Source organism: Panthera pardus, unplaced genomic scaffold, assembly GCF_024362965.1.
Source record: "Panthera pardus isolate Hobbes unplaced genomic scaffold, ASM2436296v1 HiC_scaffold_24, whole genome shotgun sequence".
NCBI lineage: Eukaryota > Metazoa > Chordata > Mammalia > Carnivora > Felidae > Panthera > Panthera pardus.
The window spans coordinates 100,440,055-100,467,292 of NW_026526810.1; the positions used below are offsets into that span (position 1 = coordinate 100,440,055).

Genomic DNA, 27,238 nt, shown 5'->3' on the forward strand with positions numbered 1-27,238 from the left:
GGATTTAAAATTTTTAGGAGTAAAAATTTGGATAGTCATTTGTTGGTAGCTTTAATTTGGTTGAGTAATTAACAAAAGAAGCCTAGTAAGTCTGATGAAAGTTGTTGATAAAATTCTGATCGCCTGGACTAATTGTGACATTTGAACTAATATTCAGGTCAATTGGTCATCACACTTTTTTTGCTGGCTTTACTTGAACCAGATAGTAATCTGATTTCCACTATCATCCCTTCCTCTCACCTGCCAATTCAGAGGGGAAAGGGAGGAAAGTTAGATGCTAGAGCCAATAGGGACATATTGGATCTCTCTCCCCTAGAAACTCTGGTATGTGTATAAAATAGATTTTGAAAACTATTATTATTTTACATTCTAAGTTCAAATTTAAACATTCATTAAAAGTTAACGAGAACAGTGAGGCAGTTCTAATGCACATAAAAAATGAAGTTGCAGACTGTTGACATTGAATTTTCATGGTAGCCTCAGAGTCTAATTTATTTTCATGGTCTTTAAAAATTATACAGCATTGGGGTGCCTGGGTGGCTCAGTTGGTTAAGCGTCTGACTCTTGATTTTGGTTCAGGTCATGATCTCACGGCCCGTGAGTTCGAGCCCCGTGTCAGGCTGCACATTGACAGTGTGGAGCCTGCTTGGGATTCTCTCTCTTCCTGTCTCTCTGTTCCCCCCCCCCCCCCCACCAAAATAAATAAACTTAAAAATATTATATGTCATTAAGAAAATCTTGATTCACATAGATCACTAGTTATAAATAGTAATAGTTTTTAATAGCTTACCTTAAATCTCAAAATACTCAAGTAAAATTGATCTAGATGCTTGAGTTGAAAAATTTGTATCAAAGTTCAGTTACTAACAACAGCAAATATTCACATTCCTTATTAATGTATAAAAGTCAGATACACACAAAAATTTAAGTGTTAAAACTAGATTATCACTGTTGCACAATACAACTGTTACTCAACATAATGGGAGCATGTGCTGAGAACCCTGCCTGTTTTTTTGAGAGTGTTGCTTCTATGAACCTTGCAGTTTTGCAGATCATTTGAAGGGAGGAGAGATTTGAGGTAGATACAATTATGTGCTTCATTCGTAGGATGTAAGGAGGATTAAGTGATATAATGCTGACAAAGTCCTTAGCATAGTGCTAAGCGCTTAATAAATAGTAACAGCCGTTTTCAACATTTAATAAATAATTGACTTAACAGAATTAGGTTGAAAGTCATAGGAGCATGCTGAGTATTTGAGGTAGAAGCAGCATTCTTCCTTAAGATAAAACACTGGAAGAGCAAACAGACTTTAGAGTGAAAAAAACACCTTGTGTTCAAATCCTGTCTGCTAATGGCTGTTTTTAGCCTACTGTATAACCTCATCTGTAAAAAGGGATAATATTTACCCTATTTACAAATTTTGAGAGAACTAGGCACCTGGTACGGGGTAGCATTTGGCACATAGTAGGTTTTTAATAAACAACAGCTCTTAAAGAAACTAAGGACAGAACCAGGGTTAGCCTTGTTTACCTCCTCCAGCTGGGTCAGGAGGAATAGATGTTTCTACACAGTCAAGCAAAGGAAGGTGAATGTCTCTGCTTAGGAAAATCTTTCTGACTTTATTCTTGGAAAAGTTCCCTAAAGATACATCCTTGTTTTGACACCTTTGTTAATGTTTATTAACCTGTTTCTTTCAATTCTTAGTATTGTGTCACATCTTTTTTTTTTTCTTCTATACTCCTGCCTTTATTTGGTACTTGTGCCAGTAAAGAAAAGGGACTGCTAAAGAGGCTGCTAAGGAAATAAGCAACCTGAAAATGGTAACTTCTTACAGCTGCTAATATAGATTTCTTTAGCTTATAGTCACTATTGCTCATGTGGTAGGGTAGAAGAAGTTGGGAAAATATCAGAGTCCAAAGAAACAAGTCAAAAATCAGTTTGTAGCTGTAACTGTTCTGCCTGCTTAACAACTCCTGTTTTCAAGTTAATATGTACAGCTTTAGTTTCTTTAGACTTAATGGTGCTTTCTTTATGTTGAAACTACTTCTGAATGGCTATGAGGGTGCACATACACAGGCTACTTTTAAGACTTTGGCTAAAACAAAATATCCTCTCTAATTTGATATGCCAGGAAGGAAATACCTGTTTCAGACAGGTTTAAAGCTCCATCTTGGACTTCTTTGTTAGAGTTCCCTATGTCTTCAGTAATCCAGAAATTTGTGTATCTGTCTCCTACATTCTTACTTTACACATTCATGTAATAGACCAATCTCTATATAATTACATGGCATCTTCACATTGTTTTATGGAAAGCAGAAAAATGTAAAATTAGTTTTATCCAAGCAAAGGCAAGCTAACTTATATAAATTTTCTTTTTCTGTCCTCCTTTTTTTGCTCAATAGGATAAGTTCTGAACGTCGAAAAGAAAAGTCTAGAGATGCAGCGAGATCTCGGCGAAGTAAAGAGTCTGAAGTTTTCTATGAACTTGCTCATCAGTTGCCACTTCCCCATAATGTGAGCTCGCATCTCGATAAGGCTTCTGTTATGAGGCTCACCATCAGCTATTTGCGTGTGAGGAAACTTCTGGATGCTGGTGAGTCGTTTTACAGGGGCGTAATGAGCCTAAAAATTAGAAATTAGAAGTAATTAGAAGGTGGTCATACTCTCTGTCCTTTAATGTAATTTTTATTACCTGCTTTTAAAGCTTCAGTAAGGAATTTTTAGGATACTGGCCTTTCCCCCCTCTTTCTCTTTTGCCCCACCGTGCTACCAGTCTTCCTTTTAATAACATGACCCTTCTTTTCAATGGTTTACTTGCCATGTTACTTTAAAAATAATCATTAAAAGCAACTGGCAAGTCTAATTTTAGTTTTTAAATAAAGTATCTGGGGAAAACTTTATACAACTACCTAAATATTGCTATCATTTAAGTATAACTTTTAATTTATTTTCCTTTTCTTGTGTCATTTTTTAGGTGATTTAGATATTGAAGATGAAATGAAGGCACAGATGAATTGCTTTTATTTGAAAGCCTTGGATGGTTTTGTTATGGTTCTCACAGATGATGGTGACATGATCTACATTTCTGATAATGTGAACAAGTACATGGGATTAACTCAGGTAAAATACCCACATATTAAGAGCACTTCTAATTTTTTTTTTGATTTTATGATACAGATCTAATTTTTTTAATGTTTTTACAGTTTGAACTAACTGGACACAGTGTGTTTGATTTTACTCATCCATGTGACCATGAAGAAATGAGAGAAATGCTTACACATAGAAATGGTAAGAGGAAAAGTCTGTTGTTTGATTTAATCTGGCAGGTGGTTTTACCTAATAAAATACTGTTACTAATTTAAAAATTCTGCTATTGTACTAACCTAAGGCTCAAAACATCATTTCATGTTTAATAAAATGTTATTCTGTTCTTTGTTAAATCTTTGTTACTCTATTTTTTAGAAATTTCATAAAAATACCTTAATTTTTAAATCTCACTGAATTCTATAAATAATTATATAGATAATAATACTACATAAAATGAAAAAGTCAAGACCCAAAGAGGTCAGTTTATAACATACAACTTTTAGGCAAGGGGAAGTCATAATAAATAATAAGATTTTAGATAGTTGTTATACTTGAGGTACCAGTTTATGTTCAAGCTTTCTCAAGGACCAGGGTAAAGAAAAGAGAAAGTTCACCAGATTTTTTAAAAGCCTAATTGTTTATTTGACTTCAGGATGTTCACAGTAATTTGAGACTATGTAGTAAGATCATAAAGTATTATATTATTGAATGCCTCCACATTAGCAGCAACAAAAAAGACCCACTAAGACCTCTTAACTCTCAGGCTTGAGGGTTTTTTTTTTTTCTTTTCTTTTCTTTTTTTTAATGTCTATGTATTTTGAGAGAGACAGACCATGAGCTGGGGAGGGGCAGAGAGAGAGACGGAGAGGGAGAATTCCAAGCAGGCTTCATGCTGTCAGTGCACAGCCCAATGAGGGGCTTGATCTCACGAACCCTGAGATCATGGCATGAGCCAAAATCAAGAGTCAAATACTTAACTGACTGAGCCACCATATGCCCCTAGGATTGAATTGTTCAAAATAAGTCTTCAAAGATTTTGGAAAATACCTCTTGAATTACAAAAGCTTAATTAGTCTCTCCACCTGTACCTTCTTAAGGCACAAAGTATACTGATAATTTATAGTCACCACAATGAAAATTTGTCATTATGCTCTGTAGCTGTCCTTTGCAGCTCTCTAATTTAAGTGTATAAGTTTGTTTGCTTTTGTATTAAACAGCCTCAAGTTCATAGCACTTTTTGAATATTTTTTATGTTTTTCAATCTTCTTTCATTTATGATAATAGTTAACCTCTATTGAGAGATTACTCTGTGCCAGAACACTGTTCTCTGCATATTATATGCTTTAATGCCTTTTTTCTTCACAACACCCTGTGAAGTTACTGTTACTATTTCTATTTTACTGAGGAAACTAAGGCACAGAATTATTTGGAAACTTACCCAAGATTACTTGGTTAGTAAATGGCACAGTATAGGTTAAACTCAGGTAGTTGGGCTCATTAGTACTTTGGAGATCTTTCATGTTCAACAACTCTCAGTACTTTCTGTGGCTACTTTTGACCCTTTCAGTAGGAGCCTTCTCCTGTTTTCTTTAATTTAATACTTGGTGTTCACTGTGAACTTGGGAAAACAAATATGATTTTTAGAATTCTGTATAAAGGAAGAGTAAATACACTTCACACAGGGACCTAAGTGGGCTGTCAATTAGTTTAGTATAGGACTTCTAGTGTTTAGACTTTGAAGTTTAAACACTGAAGTTTGGATGCTCAGTTCTTCCCTTGGGCTATGAATGGATGGATATGAGGAAATTTTTTGATTGGGCAATGATGCTAATGCTTTATTCTAAATCAAATATATTCCACATAATATAGTTTAAATGTATGTTTTTGAACAAATGTTTTTTTTTTTAAACAAATGGCTTTTTAAAGCACATGAACTTTTTGAAAATCATTCCTAATGTAATGAATGTTTGATGTTTTGTTGGGAAACAGATATGCACTTTTCACTTTTAGAAAAAGGGTTTGCTGCAATGCGTCACATATTAATGTTATGCTAAGAACCAGTGGTGTGTTTATACAACATAGTTCTATTATTTTTTTCATTTAAATTCTAAAATGATGACTTAGAGTTCACTAAATTATTATAAAATATGATTTATTTTTAGAGGTCTGAAAATTTAGTTCTTTTAAAATGTTTTTTTTTTTCCCATTAGGAAAATGATAGTACCTTGGTTTTTAAATTAATCTTCCTGTCCCAATTCAAAGGCTTTGGGTTTCCAAAGGTCAGTACAATTCAAGCTTAGATTACGAAGGACTGAAAATCCTCAAAGAATTTACAAGTAGATCTCTGTTGGCATCACAACCACAACACAGCTCTGTACCACCACTGAGACCAGTGTGGTTCTTGTGGCATCTTTTTAAAATCCATTCCCAAACACTGTGAGGGAGGACAAATTGAATCCTGATTTGACTAAACCCAAATAACTTATATCAGCACCAAGACTGCCCCTTTGCCTAATTCCACTAGCTAGAACTCTTCTAGAAGAGTCAGGTGTTTCTACCTAAGTAAGCCTAAATTTAAACTATCTTATTTCTTTTCTACTTGACACCTTTTTACTAGCCTTAAAATCTCCAGATCCTTTTTTTATTTCCCTCCTCCCCACTTATTTCTATCAGTTTTCAAGTTTTTTCTAGTTCTTTATATGTCATTTGTCACCCTTCTTTTCACTTCTGTTTTAAACTGTTCAGCCTGATTACCATCATTGTATTTTAATTCTAATACATCATATATATTGCTTCTAGATTAATGTACCGTAAGTTCCTGACTGTGCTTCCCATCTCAGAATTTTTTAGAAGCTCCATGTTGTATATTTAAAGCTGAACTCCTAATTAGGGCATCCAAGGCCCTCCAGTTACAGCCCTAATCTTCCCTTTCTAACTATCTCATTACGCTTCTGCAAGTACTTTATATTGCAGCAACCTGATCTATCTACTAGCATCTATCTATTCCCCGAACATGTGTTCTTTTTCCCCACCTCTGTGCTTTTCATTATTTTCCTTTTCACCATGTTTTAGTTATATAAGGGTTGGAATGGGAATAAATAGACCTAAATTTATTTCACTCTAATTTTGCTTTGAAAAGTCATTCAATATTTTGGTTTTTTCCTCTAATAACAAAGTAGAAATAACGTCATGCCTGCTTTACAGGAAGATTTAAGGAAACGTCAGATAAATAAAAATGTTACCTGCTTTGAAAAGAAAGTTGATATTTTAAAAGTTCTGTAAATACATGGAGTGTTTATTATAAATTGAGCTAACACATTTAGCAAAGGTTTGGAGGAGTTCACTGAAGTTCTTTTTTGGGGGGGGGTGTGCTTATTACACGGATACAGCAATTAAACGGGTACACTTAATAAGGCAGATTCCTACATTTGTATTTCTTTGTAATTTTGCCAGCTTTACTGGCTTCAGTGTCAAATGGCTAACTGTTATTTGCAATCAGGGAATCACTGGAACTGTGAACCCCAGTTACTGATTCCAGCATATTAATCCCTTGGATGTGTTTGAGTATGAATCACTGTTTATGCTGAGACTTTTAATTGAATAGTACCTAGGTGCTACTCTTACTAAAACAAATTTAAATATTTAATTATGTTTTTAAATTTTATTTCCTGCTTTTATTAGGCCTTGTGAAGAAGGGTAAAGAGCAGAATACACAGCGAAGCTTTTTTCTCAGAATGAAGTGTACCCTAACTAGCCGAGGGAGAACCATGAACATAAAGTCAGCAACGTGGAAAGTAAGTAAAAATGATTTCTAAGTGGTGATGCACTTGGTTTATAGATAAATTCATACATCTTAACACTGCTACTATTTAAGATAGCATTAGAATTGTGAGGGGAAACGTACAGTTGTTCATTGGCATTTGCAGATTTACCATCCCAAATGGTAGTAATTTGCCATTTTGAGGCATGAACTTATGTGAATTGTGATACTGGTATACCAATCTAATTTAATCAGCTGGTTTTTCCAACCCACCCAGTGTTTGAATCTTGATAGAAATTAATTTTCTATTTATTTTTGTTTCATTTCTTTGCTCAGTGTTGAAATAATCATCAAAGCAAGAAATAATAAAAATAATAAATCAAACTGCCACTATGACTAAATGAATGAAAAATCAGCCCAGATTTGTATGAAGAGAGTATTTTAAAGAGTAATTTAAGGTGCCTGAGTCATGAGTGGTGTCACAGGGGAAACATTTATTGATTTCAAAGATAGGGTTAATCCATGAATGACAGTAAATTTTATCAAAGCTTACTTGCCATGTCACACTTCAGCTATTTATCTCTGTGGTTTTTTTTTAACTAGCATTTTATATTTTTTAAAGAATTGCTTTGTTTTCTTTGTACACAGGTACTTCACTGCACAGGCCATATTCATGTCTACGATACCAATAGTAACCAATCTCAGTGTGGGTATAAGAAACCACCCATGACGTGCTTGGTGCTGATTTGTGAACCCATTCCTCATCCATCAAATATTGAAATTCCTTTAGATAGCAAGACTTTTCTGAGTCGTCATAGTCTGGATATGAAATTTTCTTACTGTGATGAAAGGTAAATGCTATACAAACTATAACATGAAAGTTTTAATTAGTCCATAGCAAAGACATATAATGCATAATTTGAGGAAGAATAGGTTACTTTTGGTTATGGACAAGAAAGTGTTTGATCATCTCCTCACCCTACATATTGCCCATGATTTCTATTGCCATTTCCCTTTATGTTCATAACTATTTTTAATTGCCAATTTGATATTTTTATTTGGATATTTTTCTATATTAATAAAATATTTCTGTAACTGAACTGTACTACTATTGCCCCAAAACATCAACCTCAGAAATTGCTTTTCCTTTTATAATGCCTAGCATGGTTAGTATATCACTATAGGCATACGACTCCTACAAATATTTGGAAGTCATCCTTAACTTTTCTTTTACCTTCATTATGTATACCCAGTCGGTCTCTAAATCTTACAGATTTACTGTCTAAATACATTTCTTGATCCATTTGTTCCTTTCCACCCTTGCTTTCCTGCCACTGAATTCTTCAGCTCATTACCTTTGGCTTAAATTGTTGCCATAATCTCCTAAACTGTTTCTTTGCCCACAGATTTTTGCCCTCTAGTCTCTCATCCAGGATCCCAAAAAGTGGACTTCCTAATGTGAAAATCAGGTCTTTACACAGAAAAAACTCTGGTTTATAAAAATATTAGAGGAGGGCAGGAGATTTTTCTTTATCAAAAGAAAAATGTGCATTTTGAAAAGCTGAAAGAAAAATAGACCTTGACAATAAAACCCAAACTTTGCTTAGCATGGCCAACAAAGATATTTATGATCTGGCCTCTGCCCACTTGTCTAAATTAATAAGGAAGAGAGGGTGTGACCCCCCCCCCCCCCCGAAACACCCTACAGCTAGAGAGCACCATGTACTCTTTGCTGTCTTAGCGCCTTTACATATATTTTCCCATTCTGCAGTGAGGTTTTCTTCAACTCCTAAACACATATTTACCTTTCAGGAGCCATCTAGATACTCCTTTGGGAAGCCTTCCTTGTTCCTTCAGGACACTATACTATTCTTGTGCATATGTCTGTCATAACATTTCTTCTACTCTTGTAATTATTTACTTGTCTCACTTTTTACTATAAGACTATAACATCATAGCTGAAGGCATAGATTATGTAGCCAGACTGCTAAATCCTGATTCTGTTGCCTATATCCAAGTGATCTTGGGCCCATTAGTTCTTTTTGAGCATCAGTTGCTTCATCTTTTGTAACACCTACTTAACGTAGGGTCATCTTAAAGATTGTATGAGGGAACCAATTTTAAGCACTTAGTCATAATGTAAAGTAGGTAGAAATCCCCACCATAGTGGACAAGGAAATGTGACAGATCTCTGGCTTTAGAATCACATAATCCTGGATTCAGTCCTGGCTTGCAGCTCTGATACTACAGTGTGGTCTTGGTATTGAAACTTAACTCTTTCAGGGGCGCCTGGGTGGCTCAGTCAGTTAAGCGGCCGACTTCGGCTCTGGTCATGATTTCACGGTCCATGAGTTTGAGCCCCTCGTCGGGCTCTGTGCTGACAGCTCAGAGCCTGCAGCCTGTTTCAGATTCTGTGTCTCCCTCTCTCTGACCCTCCCCGGTTCATGGTCTGTCTCTGTCTCAAAAATAAATAAACGTTAAAAAAAAATTTTTTTTTTTTAAAAACTCTTTCAAATTTTACTATCCTTACAATAAGGGTAGTATTTCAAAAGGTTGTTGTCAGAATTGAAGGAGTTTGTTGAGTGCCTTGCACACGTAATAAATGCTTCACCACTGGTGACAAGCATTTTATGGTGTTTATTGCCATTAATCATGTGAATATATGATAGAACAGAGATACCCATCCCTTTTTGAGGAATTATTTTTTATCTTTTGAACTCAGTAGCAAGGTATAGAGATAGGCTGGGGAGAATGGAAAGTAGTGGAGCTAGAATGAGAATTGAGGAAGGGAGTGACATTTCTCTCAGGTCCTATCAGAAAACTGGCAAAATGATCATGACAGAGGAGTAAAGACTGCCAACTTAGAGATCAGCCAAGTGAGGTTTTAAGTTTGACCAGGAGATTGTTATTTTCTGGTTAGAGCTCTTTACAGAAACTTCTCACATCTAAAACCCCTAATAACTGAGATCTAGAAAAATTTTTGCCCAATTTTGAGAAAATCTAACCTACCCAAAACTTACGGCATTCAAAATATCTCACAAATGCTTATTATTTACTGTACTAATTTCTGCTTATAGTTAATCCGCACATTTGAGCATCTACAATGTTCATGGCAAAGTAGAAATGAAGAGTAACAGTTCTTGGTCTCAGGACACTTACAATGAATGAATAATACGCTGCATTGTTGCTTTAGATCACAGGTTTCCTAGTACATTAAAAACACATTATGATCAAATTTCCTGGATCACTCTCCTTTTTGGTACAGAATATAAGCTATATAATTCTCTAAAGTTAAATAAAATTGACTTTCTAGGAAAGCATTCTGTTTATATTTTAACATCTTGCATCCCTTAATGATAGATGTACCTCAACTCTGAGAAGCACTGATTGACATCTAATTAAATCAGAGCTTCTTAACATGATAATAAAAGGCCCCCATTAATCTGCTTTACATCTCTAGCCTCATCTCTTCTCACCTGCCCCCACTAACCACATGAAAGTCTTTCTCATTTATACACTGTCAAGCATTGTCTTCTCTCTGTCTCTGCTTCTGGTATACCTTCTTCCTGAAATGGTTTTGCCGCTCACCCAACCATTTCTTCTTGTTGATAAGGGTGGTTCCTCTGATTCCTGCAACAGATTACCATCATTACACTTACCACATTATTTCATTAGTAGTATGGTAAGTGTTCCAGAAGATTAGCTACACGTTGAGTTTTGACCTTGCATTTTCACACCTAGAACAATGCCAGGCATACTTAGCATATAAAGATTTATTTTTTTGTTAAGTTTATTTATTTATTTATTTTGAGAGACAGAGTACAAACAGGGGAGGGGTAGACAGAGAGACACAGAATCCAAAGCATTCTTCGTGCTGTCAGTGTAGAGCCCAATGTGGGCTTTGAATTCATGAACCGTGAGATCATGCCCTGACCTGACTGGAATCAAGAGCCACTGAGCCACAGGGGTGCCCCAGGCATATAAAGATTTAAATAATGGAAGTTTTTTTAATCCCACGGGAATTTTGTTTAAAAGTAACCAATATAAGATGAATTAAAGTTATTTTTAAAGCATAATTTAAAGAAATCGGACCATTTTTAAAAAATACTAGTTTCCTTTGTAATGCTGCCACCTAGTGCAGATGTGTTTAGAGATACCTCTTTGTAAAGAAGTCTGGATTTTAGTTTTGGTTTAGTTTTTGTTTTTTGTGTTTTTTTTACAAACCTCTTTCTATTTGTAATTATTTTGGAATAAACTGTATGGCAGATCTTGCCTTAAAGTGTGACAACACAAACTCTTACTTTTATACATTTCTTAGAAGGATATCTTTCTTGTGTGTTTTTTTTTTTTTTTGGACACAGTACATTAAGTAACTTTTGCTTACAACTCAGAAAGTCCTGAGAAATTGAAAAGTTTAACTCAGGTTTTGCTCCTAGAAAAAAGAGAATATTTGTGTTTAGTGTGGTGTTAAGAAGACAGCTTTCTCTTTCACATGAAATGCGTTCCGTTTCTGACTGGTTACACAGAGTAGTAAGATCTAATCTATGTCCTAAAAGAACTTTCAGGAAACCAAAAGGGGTTTAGACTAGATTACTTTCTAGTCCATTTTCAGTTTGATATCATTGTTTCATCTAAAATGAATTCCTATAATTTTATATTATTTAAAAAACTAAGTTACAAGAGCATCTTCTAAAACAAACATAATGTGTATCTCTTTACTTCCATTTAGTGTAGATATTCTTTGGTTGGTGATACTAAAATTGTGTAGTAGATCTTGATTGAAGCCTTGCCTAAGGGCACTGTTAAATAAAGAATCTGGTTTGTACACACTCAATACAAAAAGAATCTGGTTTTATGGTAAACTAATGTTATGGATTTAATCTTATATTTCAAGTTAAATGTCAGTGATTACCATTACATCTTTTACCATTTTATTTAGCAGTACTTTCTATCTACTTATGAATCCCCTTATTACCAAAAGTAAGTACAGTAAAACATGATGACAATATGTAATGAGTTTGGGTGAAAGGGATAAACGGGTTAAGTAGCAGGATGTGAATCCAGAGGATTTAAAGAACATGCATGGTGCCGTATTTAGTAACTGTAGAGTTACCAAAAGTGAGATGTAAACTTCTTAGCAGAGAAGGATGCTCTTAGTTTTGAAAATTCATTTGTCCATGAGATTAATTCATATCAGTTACTTTAAAGAAGCAAAATTTCTCTTTCTCTTCTTACATTTCTTACTTAACAGAATTACTGAATTGATGGGATATGAGCCAGAGGAACTTTTGGGCCGCTCAATATATGAATATTACCACGCTTTGGACTCTGACCATCTGACCAAAACTCATCATGACAGTAAGTACAATGGAAAAACTATATAGATTTTCTAGTTATGTAATTCTTGCAGTCTCCTTACTGTTTGGCCATATATCTAACTTTTTGGTTAAAATTAATCAGTCTTCCTAGACTAAATATCTTAATAGAACTCTTCATAAGGGATGTCAACCATTAAATCTATGTTTTGTATTTGTTGTAACTGATACTAGTTAAAGTAGAATCATTTAATAATATATAAAACTAACCTGGCATTTTTAATACAAAGACTAAAAAATGTCATGGAATATTATAGCATCATTTTCAGAATTCACATTGAAGTATTTAGATCAGTTGTTAGCACATGGAAGGCACTTAGAAAATAATTATTGAGTGACTTAGTGAATGTGAAGGCAATCAATGTCATGTACAAGTGGTAACAAGTACACTTGACATAAGATACTCGTGAATGTTATTTGAAGATCACATAGTAAGACTTTCGAATCTCACTTGCTTATTTAATCTGTACTTAAACATGACTTCCCAATGTGATCAGGGATACCTGAATGTCACTGAGTTAGAATGATTAGCCTTGAACTACAAAATGAGCGCAAGTCAGCAGTCAGGACCCCAAGACTCAAGATAATGTCATCATTACTTTTTATCTGGTACTTGCTCCCAAATTAACAATTGATTAAGTTTGCCTAAATTGCCAAGATTTCAGCATGATACCAGTTGAGATTCAAATATGCGAGCACAGCTATTTGAAGCATTGCTAATTCTCTGGAAACCTCAGTAGAAATGTAAGGAAATGTAGCAGTGCCACTTGCTCAAATGTGCTCTGTAGAATCAAGATTATTCATTGTCTAGTCTTTTTGATACTTTCAACATATAAGTCATTAAAGGAATTAGTCACTGCTGTCCCTCATTCCTGGCTTTCATTTTATTTAAAGTGAAGATTGGCAGGAAAGGAGTTTATTTTAGGGGTTAGAAGAATGAACTGTGTATATTTTTGGCTATGCTGGGGCTTTTTCTCTGTCACTTTAAACAATTATAACTGATTCTATTAAAATAAACATCTCTTTTCTAAAATAATCAACATTCAGCATCCATTTATTTGATTGAAAATTAGAAGTTATTTTCTCTGCATGACTGTTTTTCCTTTTCACTCCTAGTGTTTACTAAAGGCCAAGTCACCACAGGACAGTACAGGATGCTTGCCAAAAGAGGTGGATATGTCTGGGTTGAAACTCAAGCGACCGTCATATATAACACTAAGAACTCTCAACCACAGTGCATTGTATGTGTAAATTACGTTGTGAGGTAAGCCTGAAAAGTAAATATTTTGGGGGAGCAAGTAATAACCTTTTTGGATATTTTGTTCTTTTATATAAAGGGAGATAAGATTATAAAATGTTAACTGAATTTTATTTTCACATTTCCACCTAATTACGGTTTTCAGGACTTAGACCTGAGTGTCCAGGCCTGCTATTCTGCAGTGATTGTACTATTACCAGTACCCATCTATTCACATTCTTTTCACTCCCATTTTTAAAAAGACCTTAAAAAAATACCATATCCCTTATTGGGTTAGTTTGCTCTAGTCCTATTTCTGTCAGCATATACTATCTCAAATAGCTATGTTATTTTTGTAGGAAGAACCCTGGCCTTGGAATAGGTAGCTTTGTGTCATAGCTCTTTCACTTATTAGCTGCATGACCTTGGGAAGTTCTTATTACTTTGAATTTCACCCATATAGGAGAGATGATATTTATCTCCTCAATATTCTGAGGATATTTAATCCTCAGAAATGAGGATTAAATGAAATTCTACGTGAGATTACCATAAAAGGCTGTATAATATAGTGCATGGCTCTTGTGTATTCAAGAACTCTTCTTTTAGTTGACTGGCTTGTGAATATTATGGATATCATAAACTGGCCTTCCATTTGATCTGCTTCAGCAGGTGACTACTCCCTTCTAGTCCATCTTCCACATTACCACCATGCTGAGTTTTCTTGCATGGATGTCTGAGCATCTCCTTTTCCTTAGAATTGTTTTAAAGATGCTTTATCACCCCTGAGATAAACCCTTGCTTAACTTACATAGCATCATTTCTTGTCATTTTCTATACTCTTCATGCTTTCGTTGATTCCACCTACCCTCTTTCTAAAATCTGTGACTACCTCTCTTGGTAAGACTTTGGTCACTTGTCTTAATTTTTGCCACTTCTGATACCATCCTTCAATGTTTTTTATTTTTTTTTAATTTTTAATTTTAGAGTGTGCAATTGGTGGAGAGGGGCAGAGGGAGAGAGAGAATCTTAAGCAGACTCCACACTCAGTGCAGAGGCTGACTCAGGGCAGAATCCTATGACCCTCGGATCATGACCTGAGCTGAAATCAAGAGTTGGACGCTCAACTGACTGAGCCACCCAGGCGCCCATCCTTTAATGTTTTAATATTAGTGTCAAAGAGTTCTTTTGTGACTTTTCCATTAAATTACCCACTTGGAATGTCCTTCTTTTGCCCCTGTCCCATCTGCCTAACAAACCCTACTTGAGCCGAAGTTTCAGCTTGTTGGCTGTGAAGCACACCTTCTCTATTCTAGCAGTTACCATTTTGTATTTTAATTGTTTGCACATCTACATTGCACTTCTGAGGACAAGGGTTAGGTATTTTAAACTTTGTATCCTTGGTTTATTTCACTTAGTAAACACCTAAATGTTTGTGATTAAAGGAACAATAAAAACTTACATTTAAGCCAAACACATGGATCTGTTGTTAATCATCCCTCTTCCACTCTATCCTGTAGGTGTTATCACCGTATCATTTTCTTACCACCAAGGAAAATATGGCACCTGCCTTAGGCCTTGGTCATTTATCTATATGTCTTTATATTCTAGGGCCATCCTTAGGTCATGCCTCATACATCAGTCCCAAAGAGTTCTTCTGTGCCAGTTTCATTACATGTGAATCCTCACAAAAATTGTTTAGATGTGTTGGTGCCCTTCATGTACTTGACTATTCCATTTCTTTGTCACCATCACTCTTCCCAAAGGGATAGCTGAAGTTTTTTTATTTAGTCAAATATTTAAACTGTCTTATACTATGAATTTTTATAGGTCTTTATTTCATACTGGCATTTTAAACCCTGAATGTGAGCAAGTATGCATGAACTATTAGGTTAAAGCATCTTAAAATGTTCCTTTTCATAAAGCAGTATTTTAAGAGACAAGGTTGTTTCAGAAACCCCCTGCAGTGTGTCAGTGCTCAGTTAAGAATTACTAATCTCTCTTTTTTGACAGTGGTATTATTCAGCACGACTTGATTTTCTCCCTTCAACAAACAGAATGTGTCCTCAAACCAGTTGAATCTTCAGATATGAAAATGACTCAGCTGTTCACCAAAGTTGAATCAGAAGACACAAGTAGTCTGTTTGATAAACTTAAGAAGGAACCTGATGCTTTAACTTTGCTGGCCCCAGCTGCTGGAGACACAATCATATCTTTAGATTTCGGCAGCAATGGTGGGTCTTTAGTTATTGTGTTGATTGCCTAAACTATGTCTATTGCTGTAAGCCCATTTTAACTGAATTTGGACATTTTTTGTTGGTAATCATTTGGATGTTGTAGTCTTATATAATTTGTTTTTCAAAGTCTTCAAAGTATTTGCTTAAATATTTTTGCCTCTGTAATTTCTCAGCACTCCTGCTTCTGTCATATTATTGGAAATTGTGCTTCAAAGGGTGCTTAGGTATTTCTTCTTCCCACTTCAATGTTTCTCAACCACCCTGCTATTTCTGTATTTCCCACTGCCCTATTTTCTCCACAATTGAGCAGAGTTCTATTGCAATAGGCATAGTTCACTAAAGGATAAATCACCAGTCATACCATAATATCAGACATTGAAAATGAAAACTATAATTTCAAAGTTAGTTAAATTTTAATGAATAAAAGGTGTGAAAGGGTTGGAATTGCAGAGTTGGTTATTTTTTTGTTTTTAATATTTATTTTGAGGGAGAGAGCACGTGTAAGTGGGGGAGGGGCAGAGAGAAAGAGAGTGAGAATTCCAAGCAGGCTCTGCACTGTCCACAGGGAGCCCACCCAACTCAGGCTCAGTGCCACAGAACTGTGAGTTCATGACCTGAGCCACAATCAAGAGTTGGAAGCTTAACCAGCTGAGCCACCCGGGTGCCCTTGTGGGGGTTTTTATGCTATAAATATAATAGGAGCTGTCAATAGTAGATTGGAAAGATAATTCAGATTTAGAGTTGTACCATAAGATCTGTAAACTTTCTGATGAAGGAAAATTTAGCAACATTTTTGTTTGAGTGAATTAGACGTGTTGTAAAAGGGGGCTTGCATTTCTGTATATATTAAAATATAGCTATTCTTTAAATTGACTAATAATTTTTTACCTATAGACACAGAAACTGATGACCAGCAACTTGAGGAAGTTCCATTGTATAATGATGTAATGCTTCCCTCATCCAATGAAAAATTACAGAACATAAATTTGGCAATGTCTCCATTACCTGCTTCTGAAACTCCAAAGCCACTTCGAAGTAGTGCTGACCCTGCACTCAATCAAGAAGTTGTACTAAAATTAGAGCCAAATCCAGAGTCACTGGAACTTTCTTTTACTATGCCCCAGATTCAAGATCAGCCAGCTAGTCCTTCTGATGGAAGCACTAGACAGAGTTCACCTGAGGTAGGTGTCATAATAAAAGAAGAGCATAACTTTCATACTTTAATGTTCAGGAATGTATTTACAAAATGAGTGCCAAAAAAGTTTTGAATTTAGTCATTGATAGAGAATAATGTCTGTGCCTATAATAGCTCCAAGCCCATACATACTACTCATTGTGTTGGAGAATTGTCAAGTAGCAAAAACCTTACTTTAGCAAAGCTTAAAAAGGGAAGGGCTAATTGCTGAATTTTGTCCAATTTCCATTACTTGAAATTCTGGGTAAATTTAACATGAAAATACCAAGTCTTACACAGAGCAAATACTTGGTAACTATTTTTTATTCAAGTTCTGTCTTGATAATAGTTTTTCTATAAACACAAAGAAAATAGTCTTTAAGGGCTAGGCTGAGACCAAGCCTAACGATGTCACATGGGGCTCTATTTCTAAATCTAGAATGATTCAATTTTGATTCAGTACAGCTTCCTATATCTAAAGATAGCTCAGGAGTAGCACAACTCAGACTTGAATATTCCGACTTGGTGAGGCACAAATAAGCCTTAATAAATGGTGAATAAGTTTACATTAAATATTTATCAATTCAAACTGGCAGGCTAAGAGGAGATTTGACATCTCCTAGCCTTCGGGAGATTTGACATCTCAAAGCCTCTGTGCTTTGGTGGCTCACCTTCCCCAGCATAAAAATCTATTGATTCATTTTGTTTTTTATCAGACAAAGGTAAATCTAACAAAAATGTTAAAATGAGGGAAGCAAAAGTTTATGCTTAAATTATATAGCTTTGGTTTTCTGGTTATAATCCTTGCTCAGAACTCCCAAAATCGTACTACATATGTTAAGGTGAATGCAAGTAAAACAACTTAAGTCTCTACCCCTACTTCATCCCAGGGTAGATGTGAGATTTTTAGGTAGATCACCACAGTAGCGTGGCCTCTCAGTACAAAGGTAGAGTCCAGTGAATAGTAAGTATATCATACCTAATTATTGGCCAATTAGGTACCATGTGGGCGTTGAATTATTAAATGAATTCTCCTAGAAGCAGATCAATACCTTTTAGTCCTAATTTCATAAATGATGTTACACAGAAATGGCATGTGTTGGCAAAATTAGTTACAAGGGTAAGTTCAAAAGTTTAACTTCCCTCTAGTTAGATAAAATGTGATAGAAGAGATGGACTTTGTTGGTTTAAGAATTTTAACAACTAGCAAAATATGTGCAGGTTTCCTCAGGGAAAGTAAACCCATTGAATTCCTTTTACAGCCTACCAGTCCCAGTGAATATTGTTTTGATGTGGATAGTGATATGGTCAATGAATTTAAGCTGGAATTGGTAGAGAAACTTTTTGCTGAAGACACAGAAGCCAAGAATCCATTTTCCACCCAGGTATATAAACTTGCTTATTATATTTTCTGTTAAACTTTATTGTTAGTTGGAAGTGACTTTGGGTTTAACTTGTTATTCTTTTATAAGATGTGGCCATTGAAAAACTCATGTATTTTTTGCTTTAAAGGACACGGATTTAGACTTGGAGATGTTAGCTCCTTACATCCCAATGGATGATGACTTCCAGTTACGTTCCTTTGATCAGTTGTCGCCACTGGAAAGCAGTTCTACAAGTCCTCAAAGCGTGGGCACAATTACAGTATTCCAGCCGGCTCAGATGCAGGAGGAACCTCCTGTTACCACTACCAGTACCACTGCCACCACTGATGAATTAAAAACAGTGACAAAAGATGGTATAGAAGACATTAAAATACTGATTGCATCTCCATCTCCTACCCATGTACCCAAAGTAACTACTGGTGCCACAACATCACTGTATGGTGATACTGGAAGTCGGACAGCCTCACCAAACAGAGCAGGAAAAGGAGTCATAGAACAGACAGAAAAATCTCATCCAAGAAGCCCTAATGTGTTATCTGTCACTTTGAGTCAAAGGTAATTATATACAACATTAAAGTTATAGTTGATTTATTATTTTTGAGAAAGTATGTGTGGTGATAACTTATTTCTAAGCATAGAAAACTTTCTGGTAATATGTTTTTGACATACAAATTCTGGACTTAAAACAAGCACTCAAATTAAACTTGTGTATTTGTTTTCTTGAAGATAACCTTAGCACCTATCTAAATGTAGGAGGTAGGAGGATCTTCTAGTACTTCTAAAAATTAAATGCAGCCAGTAAGTTCAGTAAATGTACAAAAATTGGCCCTGTTTTTTGCAGTTGTTTAAATCAGACTAGTTAATTCTCCTCACTGTTTCTGTCTCTTTGAGCTATTTTAAAGCTTACCTGAATAAAAGACCTTCCAACGTAAGGGTATTTCCAATTCCCCATTTCACATTGAGCCTGATGATCTTCAATCCTCAGTATTCAACATAGGTATTTATAAGCCTCCTTTTAAAATTTATGTATAATTGTGCTTTTTTTTCCATTACATTTTTATAGAACATTAGCTAGACTATAGGTTTAAGAGCTACAACAGGAATCTGAACATGATTTATGATATTGCTTTTGTGGAGTTAGTTTGAACAAATACCTGTACACTACCCAAATTTTAAGTTATAATTTCTGTATATAATTTGTAGCGGGATTTGACATTTTAAATTTGAGGCTGTAATCAAAGGAAACAAGTTTTAGCTAGTCAGAGAGGCAATTTGTAGAGGAAAGAAACAATTTCTGTTGTGCCTACACTGAACCAGATAACAACAGCAAGGAAAAAGCACTGCCATAACAAGAGTCTATGACTTTTCTTCTCCTGCCTTTCATCACTGTTTTGAACTAGAATGCTAGGAGAAACCTTTTCCCAGAACTAAGAAAAGATCTTGGGGCTTTAGATTAACAAGGAAGCGTTTATATTACTTTATAAATTAGTATGTCACCAAATGACTATAGGCTCTGACCTTTAAGGCAGTGACAGTCTCTTAAACATTTCATTGTATTAATATTTGGTCACTAAATGGCTATTAGAAGATGAGTGAATATAGTAATAGAATTGGCTATGACCTATAATTTACAGTTTACTATTAGCTACAGAGGACTATGGGATATTCCGTTTTCTGAACAACTATGTGCTTGTCAAAACCAAAGTCTAACATCTAGTCACTTTTTTTCACATTAGTATCAAAATAGTATGCACTAAATACTTGCAGAACTGTACGAAGGCTTTTTCTTTATGACCTAATTGCAAAATCAACATGTTGCACTAAACCAGATGACTTACAGCTTTAGAGCAAAGATTAAAGATAACCCATTAAGAAGTGCCTGGGTGTCTCAGTTGGTTAAGTGTTCAACTCTTGATTTTGGCTTGGGTTGTGATCTCAGGGTCATGGGATTGAGCCTCGTGTCAAGCTGCATGCTTAGTGGGGGGTTGGAGCCTGCTTCAGATTCTCCCTCTCTCCCTCTTCCCCTTAGCCCCCCTTACACGTGCTGATAAATCATTAGAAGTGCTACTACTAAGATGATATTTATATGATAGATTGCACTGTACTTCATAAAGATAATATATTTCTATAGGAATTTAAAAACCTGCCTATCTATAATAATGAAGGTTTTACAGAATTTTTTAAAATACAAAACAAAACTGCATGTAGGAGAGCAGTTTGAATAATGTATCACTCATATGGCATTTTCAACTATATGGAACAGAGCAAGAAGCTGTTGTGATTGTGTATGGGCTGGGGGGAGGAGTTCTTGAAAAGACAAAATAGATAACAGAATTCATGTGCCTGATACATAAAACAGTTCTTTACTACTTAATATTAATTTTAAATGGAGATAGTTCAGGTTTGACAACCAGATCAATACTGAGGGCAAAGTGGCTTAGTGGGAAGATTACTGGGAGGGGAATTGGTATCAGGAGATCTAGAAGGCACTTCCATATCTGCAACTAACCAGATAATTTGCACCTAGTCCCATTGCTAACAAGCCTCAGGTTTCTCATTTATAAAATGGGTGTTTTATACCTCTTGGAGATTGGTGTGAGACTAAAATGAGCTAATGAACATGCAATGTTTTATAAACTAAAAACGCCATAGAAATGTGAAGTTACTCTTATAATAGTCCCAGGAATATTTGTACTGGCTGGAATGGAAAAGCCAGTATTTAACTTTAACCTACAAAAATGTCAACTTAGTTCTGTTCAGATCTATTTTATAAATAGGTAAATGCATATTTTAAGAAATTTTCTTTTAAAAACTGAGCTTTGACTTCAGATGATAAACTTTAGTAATCAGAAAAATTCTCTTACATATTAACATTATATTCCTTAATGTTGGAAAACAGGCATCATTTATTTTGCTCAAAAAAAGTTAGTTGTGTATTTTAAAAATAGTAAAGCAACTATGTGTTTTTTTTCCCAGAACTACCATTCCTGAAGAAGAACTAAATCCAAAGATACTAGCTTTGCAGAATGCTCAGAGAAAGCGAAAAATAGAACATGACGGTTCACTTTTTCAAGCAGTAGGAATTGTAAGTGTGAGAATATGTTTCTTTTTCTGTTGTATAGAAGCTAATGTGCTGTATACAATGTGAGTCAATATATAGGTGATTTCTCATTTCTTCCATATACGAAAGTTATATATTCAGAGGTTAAACATTGTTTCTTTCACTTGGTATAAAAGACTGTTTCATAAAAATACATTTAAATGAGGGTATCTGGGTGGCTCAGTTGGTTAAGCATCGGACTTCAGCTCAGGTCATGATCTCACAGTTTGAGTTCCAAGCCCCGCATCAGGCTCTTTGCTATCAGCACAGAGCCTGCTTTGGATCCTCTGTCTCCCTCTCTCTCAGCGCCTCCCCATCTCTCTCTCTCTCTCTCTCTCTCTCTCTCTCTCTCTCTCTCTCTCTCTGTCTCTGTCTCTGTCTCTGTCTCTGTCTCCCTCTCTCTCCAAAATGAAACATTAAAAAAAAATACATTTAATGACTACATTCTCATTGTAAAAATTCCAAACAAAGCAGATGTATTTTAAGTAAAAAGTGAATTTCTCCCTTCATTCTAACCTCAGTGTCACCACCAGTCTTGTTCTCTTCCCTTACAGTTACTTTTCCTTCTTACCTCCAAAAAAAACAGTAGTTAAAGTTAAGTTAGTGCTGGTATAATTCATACTGATATTTTCAGACTATATTTACTGGAAAGCATTTACAGAAACAGTTGCCATAATGAGTGGCAAATGACTTTATCCATAGTAGTATTAAGAGAAATAATTAAAAATAATTTAGAACCATATTTAAGAAATTTGCCTATGTACGGTTATTAATCTGCTTTTACAAAGTAAGTTTCTGCTTTTACAAAATTTCAACATAATAAAATTAACTGTGCTGTTTTTAGGGAACATTATTACAGCAGCCAGATGATCGTGCAACTACTACATCACTTTCTTGGAAACGCGTAAAAGGATGCAAATCTAGTGAGCAGAATGGAATGGAGCAAAAGACAATTATTTTAATACCCTCTGGTTAGTTTATTCTTTCTACCCTTGAACATCCCACAGAGAATTAAAATGTATGAAAGTTTTTTATTTAGAAGCTTTACTTTCAAAGTGATTTTCATTCTTTAGCATCATTAAAAACTAAGGTAGCAGTTTATCCACTGGTGGTGAATACAGGAATAGCTATTCAAGATGGAACTTTTAATTTATCTTTGTGTGGCATCAATATTCAATAGAAGCTAAAACTTGTACATTTGTATGCCTTTTTCAGAATTGATTTATCACTTCTTTGTGCCATCATTGTATCCTTTAAACACTTCTGACATAGCACCAGTAACATTTTATTCCACTTGCTTTTTCACATAGTTGTGGTTTTGCCCTGTAGACTAGAAACCCAGAGCTTATTTGCTTTAGTTTTCTGCAATACCTATAGCACAGTGAGTGTTCAGTAATATTCATTGACTAGGTGAATGAATACTTAGGTATGTCTTTGTTTTTCAGATTTAGCATGTAGACTGCTGGGGCAATCAATGGATGAGAGTGGATTACCACAACTGACCAGTTATGATTGTGAAGTTAATGCTCCTGTACAAGGCAGCAGAAACCTACTGCAGGGTGAAGAATTACTCAGAGCTTTGGATCAAGTTAACTGAGCTTTTTCATAATCTCATTCCTTTTTTTGGACACTGGTGGCTCATTACCTAAAGCAGTCTATTTATATTTTCTATATCTAATTTTAGAAGCCTGGCTACAATACTGCACAAACTTGGTTAGTTCAATCTTGATCCCCTTTCTACTTCATTTACATTAATGCTCTTTTTTAGTACGTTCTTTAATGCCAGATCACAGACAGCACGTCTTCACAGTTCCTTGGTATTTAAACCATTACATTGCAGTAGTGTCATTTTTAAAATGCACCTTTTTATTTATTTATTTTGGGCTAGGGAGTTTGTCCCTTATCGAATTATTTTTAATAAGATGCCAATATAATTTTTGTAAGAAGGCAGTAACCTTTCATCATGATCAGTTTGAAAAATTCTTACTCCGTTTTTTCACATTTTACATACACAATAATGATTTGCCAGCAGTACATGGTAGCCACAATTGCACAATATATTTTCTTAAAAAAATACCAGCAGTTACTCATGCAATATATTCTGCATTTATAAAACTAGTTTTTAAGAAGAAATTTTTTTTGGCCTATGAAATTGTTAAACCTGGAACATGACATTGTTAATCATATAATAATGATTCTTAAATGCTTGTATGGTTTATTATTTAAATGGGTAAAGCCATTTACATGATAAAGAAAGATATGCATATATCTGGAAGGTATGTGACATTTATTTGGATAAAATTCTCAATTCAGAGAAATGATCTGATGTTTCTGTAGTCACTTTGCCAGCTCAAAAGAAAACAATACCCTATCTGTAGTTGTGGAAGTTTATGCTAATATTGTGTAAATGATATTAAACCTAAATGTTCTGCCCACCCTGTTGGTATAAAGATATTTTGAGCAGATTGTGAACAAGAAAAAAAAAAATCATGCTTTGTTAGCAAAATTGCCTAGTGTGTTAATTTGCTCAAAATTTGATGTTTGGTTTTATGCACTTTGTCGCTATTAACATCCTTCTGTTTTCATATAGATTTCAATAATTGAGTAATTTTAGAAGCATTATTTTAGAAATATATAGTTGTCAGTAAACATCTTGTTTTTCTATGTGCATTGTACAAATTTTTCATTCCTTTTGCTTTTTGTGGTTGGATCTAACACTAACTGTATTGTTTTGTTACATCAAATAAACATCTTCTGTGGACCAGGCCCCCTTTGGTCAGCTTTTATATTAAAAATTTTGTTTCAATGCCTCCAACTCATAAAATTGATTACCAGCAGTTATCTTATGAAAATTAAATTGCCAGTGATTGTTTCTACATTTATTTTATTGCCATCACTTAAATGTATACTGTGTCTGTAAATGTCCTATTAAGTAAAAGCAAACTATAAGGTTCCACTGTAAAAAATACACTTTTAGAAAAGAAACTTGTCATTTATAAATTTATGAACCTATTAAAGTAAAGCAAATTTTAATGCTTTAATATGAATGGGATGAGTAAAGCAAATCCCAAATATTATAGTTACATAATGTTGTAAGGATGAGAAGTACCTCTAAAGATTTCTAATCTATTTCCATTTCACAGATGAAGAAATGTAGACCTCAAATGATAATCGATTTGTCCAAGTCTTCAAGGTAATAAATGGTATACCAAAGATTTACACTTAGGTTTTCTCTTAGTATGAAACTAGAACAAACCTTGCATGTTTTTTTAAATCAGAACTATATATTTTATATTTTTTAAATAACTTAATTCATTTTTTTCTGTATGTTTTTATGGAATTGCTATATTTCTTTCTGATTATAAAAGTAATATTCTCGCTGTAAAAAAAATTTTTTTGCACAAAAAGATGAAAAATCACCATGAGCCTCTGCACCTAGAAGTAACAGCAAATTATTTTTATGGACAAATTACAAAGGCAGTGGCCAGAGCCTTAGGTCCTGTAGCCTGAGGTTATAAGAACCAAAATATCTTGAACAAAATGAACTAAGTCTAGATCTTATCTTAGACTGAACAAAATGTTATTACAGCGGCATGAAAATTTGGGAGCAAAAATTTATAATTTGAAGACTCCAAGATTTTGGGGGCACATGCATACTTCACTGTAAATACTATGACCCAAAGTAGTTTTGCATTTCATTACAGATAGTATAGAGGTGGTATTTTAGAATAAAATAGTTGCTTAGTATTTTCAGGTCAAAAACCCAAAAATTATGCTTATTTTGGTAGCAGAATTAGCTTTAGTCGAAAGCTAGAAGTTTATGTGTAGTTTTCAAATATTAATAAGTGGTCAGGTTATGTAATGACCGGGAGTCAGAAAATGACTTGTAAGAGCAGTGATTTAGAAGAGAAAGCCACTTTAACAGACAGTAGAACTGGAAGAAAGTAAGTACCCACCTTTTGGTCATTCAGGAAACAACCCCCATGGAAGTGCTTGAAGCTGCTGGAAATAGAAGAACCAGCCCGCCCTTCCCAGCTTTGTGCCCTCTCTCTCAGACTGTCACTTACTTCGTTATAATGCCTTTCTCTGAAGTATAACCCTACCCTAGCAACTAGAATTCTATAATAGCTCTTCTATCCTCCCGATGGATGCGTATACTTTCCACTTTTCTGGTGCTGCTGTGAATGAATGACCACAGTGTTATTTTACTTACCTGAAGAGAGTATGGCAAAGGAGTTTAGTGTATTTTGTTCTTTTGTGCTCACCATTAACTTTGGAACTAAAAAGGGTCCTACAGAGAGCTTACCACAACTAAGTACAATGGCTTTTAGATGAGTTAAAATGAATCTAAACATCTATTAGGTCCTATATGCTAGACTTTGTGCTAGGATGTTATCTCACAGTCTTCAAAAAACACTTCTGAATTAATATTTATATCATTTTGTAGATACGAAAACATTCTTGAGACCTAGCCTAAGGATCAGAGCATTTGAGGTGGCCATCAGTGACTCCATAGCTCATGGTGCTAAACACCAGGGAGGGTACTAGCCAGTTGGGTAGCAGTAGAGCATGCCCTTTACCCTATTAACTGTTTAAACAGCAAACAAGAGAAAGCAATGGGGTGAAGGTAATGAAATCATAGGGGATGTGCTAAGAGGAATGGCAAGACAAACGGAAATGAGTTAAGTGGTGTTCTAAAGTGCTATCGAGAATTTTGAGTTTGAACTAGAGATTCAGGTGTCTGGTGATGGAGATATTAACAGGTAAATGAGATGATGTATGGAAAGCCCGTTAATGAACTATAAAAGATTACATCAGTGTATGGCATGGTCCTCCTAGAGCTGTCTGACTTAATGGCATTATACACGTTTAAGTTTGTATAACTTTGCAACTACCTTTCCAAATAGCAATTTTCCCCTACAACCTTTAAAACAGAAGTGCCCTTAAAGTTACTGGCTGTGCAGAAATTTAAACATTTAGATTCTAGAAGTTCAGATTTCTAATGTAGCAACGTCAAAAAAAAGTTGCAAAGAATATGTAATCTTTTTTTAAACAATGGGCTTTTGGTTAAATAAAACCTTTGCAAACATGTTGCCAACTGAAACCAGCAACAGTGTAAAGAAAAAAAATCTTACTCAGGTGTTTTTTAGGTCTGCCGCTAACCACTTTACTCGTATTTCATCCCTTAAAATAGCGATGAACCTGTTGTCCCAGATCGTTTTACAGATCGTTGTTTGATCTGTAGAATTTGATACAAAATAGTCTCCCTGTAATATTAAGCTACGTCTTACCACAAACCCTCCTATTAATACCTTCTGGAGCTTTTTTGTGTTCACACCTTTTAGAGGTTTGGACATAATTTTCTTACCTGTAGTGGACGGTTTTATCCAAGACGCTGCCCAGACACCCGATCTCCTCGTACTATTTAATTTCCTTTATTCCCTTGTCTCGGATCCATCCCGGGACGGAGAGGAAAGACAGGTGCCTGAGAGCAGCAGTGATCAGACAGCCCCCTCAGCGGGGAAAATAACAAGGATGCGGAGGGGACCGACCACCCCTAATGTCCGTGGTGCCGCTGGTACTACATGATGAGGATGCGAAACACAAGCCGCCCGGAGAAACTTCCCCAAACCCCGCCCGCCGCGCTGCAGGCCACGCCCCGGTACGTGCTCGGGCGCAGCACAGCAGCCCCGGCCCCCGCCCTCCACCGCAGGCCCGGTCCGCTCCGTGGGGCGGGTGCTCCCAGCCCGGGCCTACGTGTAAGATCTCACGTGGGAGGCTCGGCCCCACCCGGCCTGCTGCGGCGCGGGGTGGGGCGGGTTCTCGAGGGGTCAGCGCTGCTCTTTAGATGCCTGGCGCTTTCCCGATTTTTTGGGGGGGATGGG

The 27,238-nt window shown here is 35.5% G+C and overlaps 1 protein-coding gene and 1 long non-coding RNA gene across 2 annotated transcripts in view; one reads left to right on the plus strand and one right to left on the minus strand.

The window, feature by feature from the left end:
• Positions 1-24,119, plus strand: part of HIF1A (hypoxia inducible factor 1 subunit alpha) — a 41,881-nt gene extending 17,762 nt beyond the window's left edge. Inside the window, exons 2-15 of the mRNA XM_019451609.2 lie at positions 2,404-2,594; positions 2,976-3,121; positions 3,205-3,289; positions 6,770-6,882; positions 7,497-7,699; positions 12,100-12,206; positions 13,340-13,487; positions 15,471-15,691; positions 16,589-16,875; positions 18,131-18,253; positions 18,381-18,808; positions 21,230-21,338; positions 22,198-22,324; positions 22,799-24,119. Of these exons, the coding sequence (XP_019307154.1) occupies positions 2,404-2,594; positions 2,976-3,121; positions 3,205-3,289; positions 6,770-6,882; positions 7,497-7,699; positions 12,100-12,206; positions 13,340-13,487; positions 15,471-15,691; positions 16,589-16,875; positions 18,131-18,253; positions 18,381-18,808; positions 21,230-21,338; positions 22,198-22,324; positions 22,799-22,950 (2,440 nt within the window). The 3' untranslated portion in view covers positions 22,951-24,119. The remainder of the gene's footprint in view (positions 1-2,403; positions 2,595-2,975; positions 3,122-3,204; positions 3,290-6,769; positions 6,883-7,496; positions 7,700-12,099; positions 12,207-13,339; positions 13,488-15,470; positions 15,692-16,588; positions 16,876-18,130; positions 18,254-18,380; positions 18,809-21,229; positions 21,339-22,197; positions 22,325-22,798) is intronic.
• On the minus strand, positions 756-27,045 carry LOC109268361 (uncharacterized). Its single transcript, XR_002080606.2, has 2 exons — positions 26,722-27,045; positions 756-2,623 (listed from the first exon to the last, which is right to left on the minus strand). It is a non-coding gene; the product is annotated as an uncharacterized LOC109268361 (long non-coding RNA).
• Between the last annotated feature and the right edge of the window lie 193 nt (positions 27,046-27,238).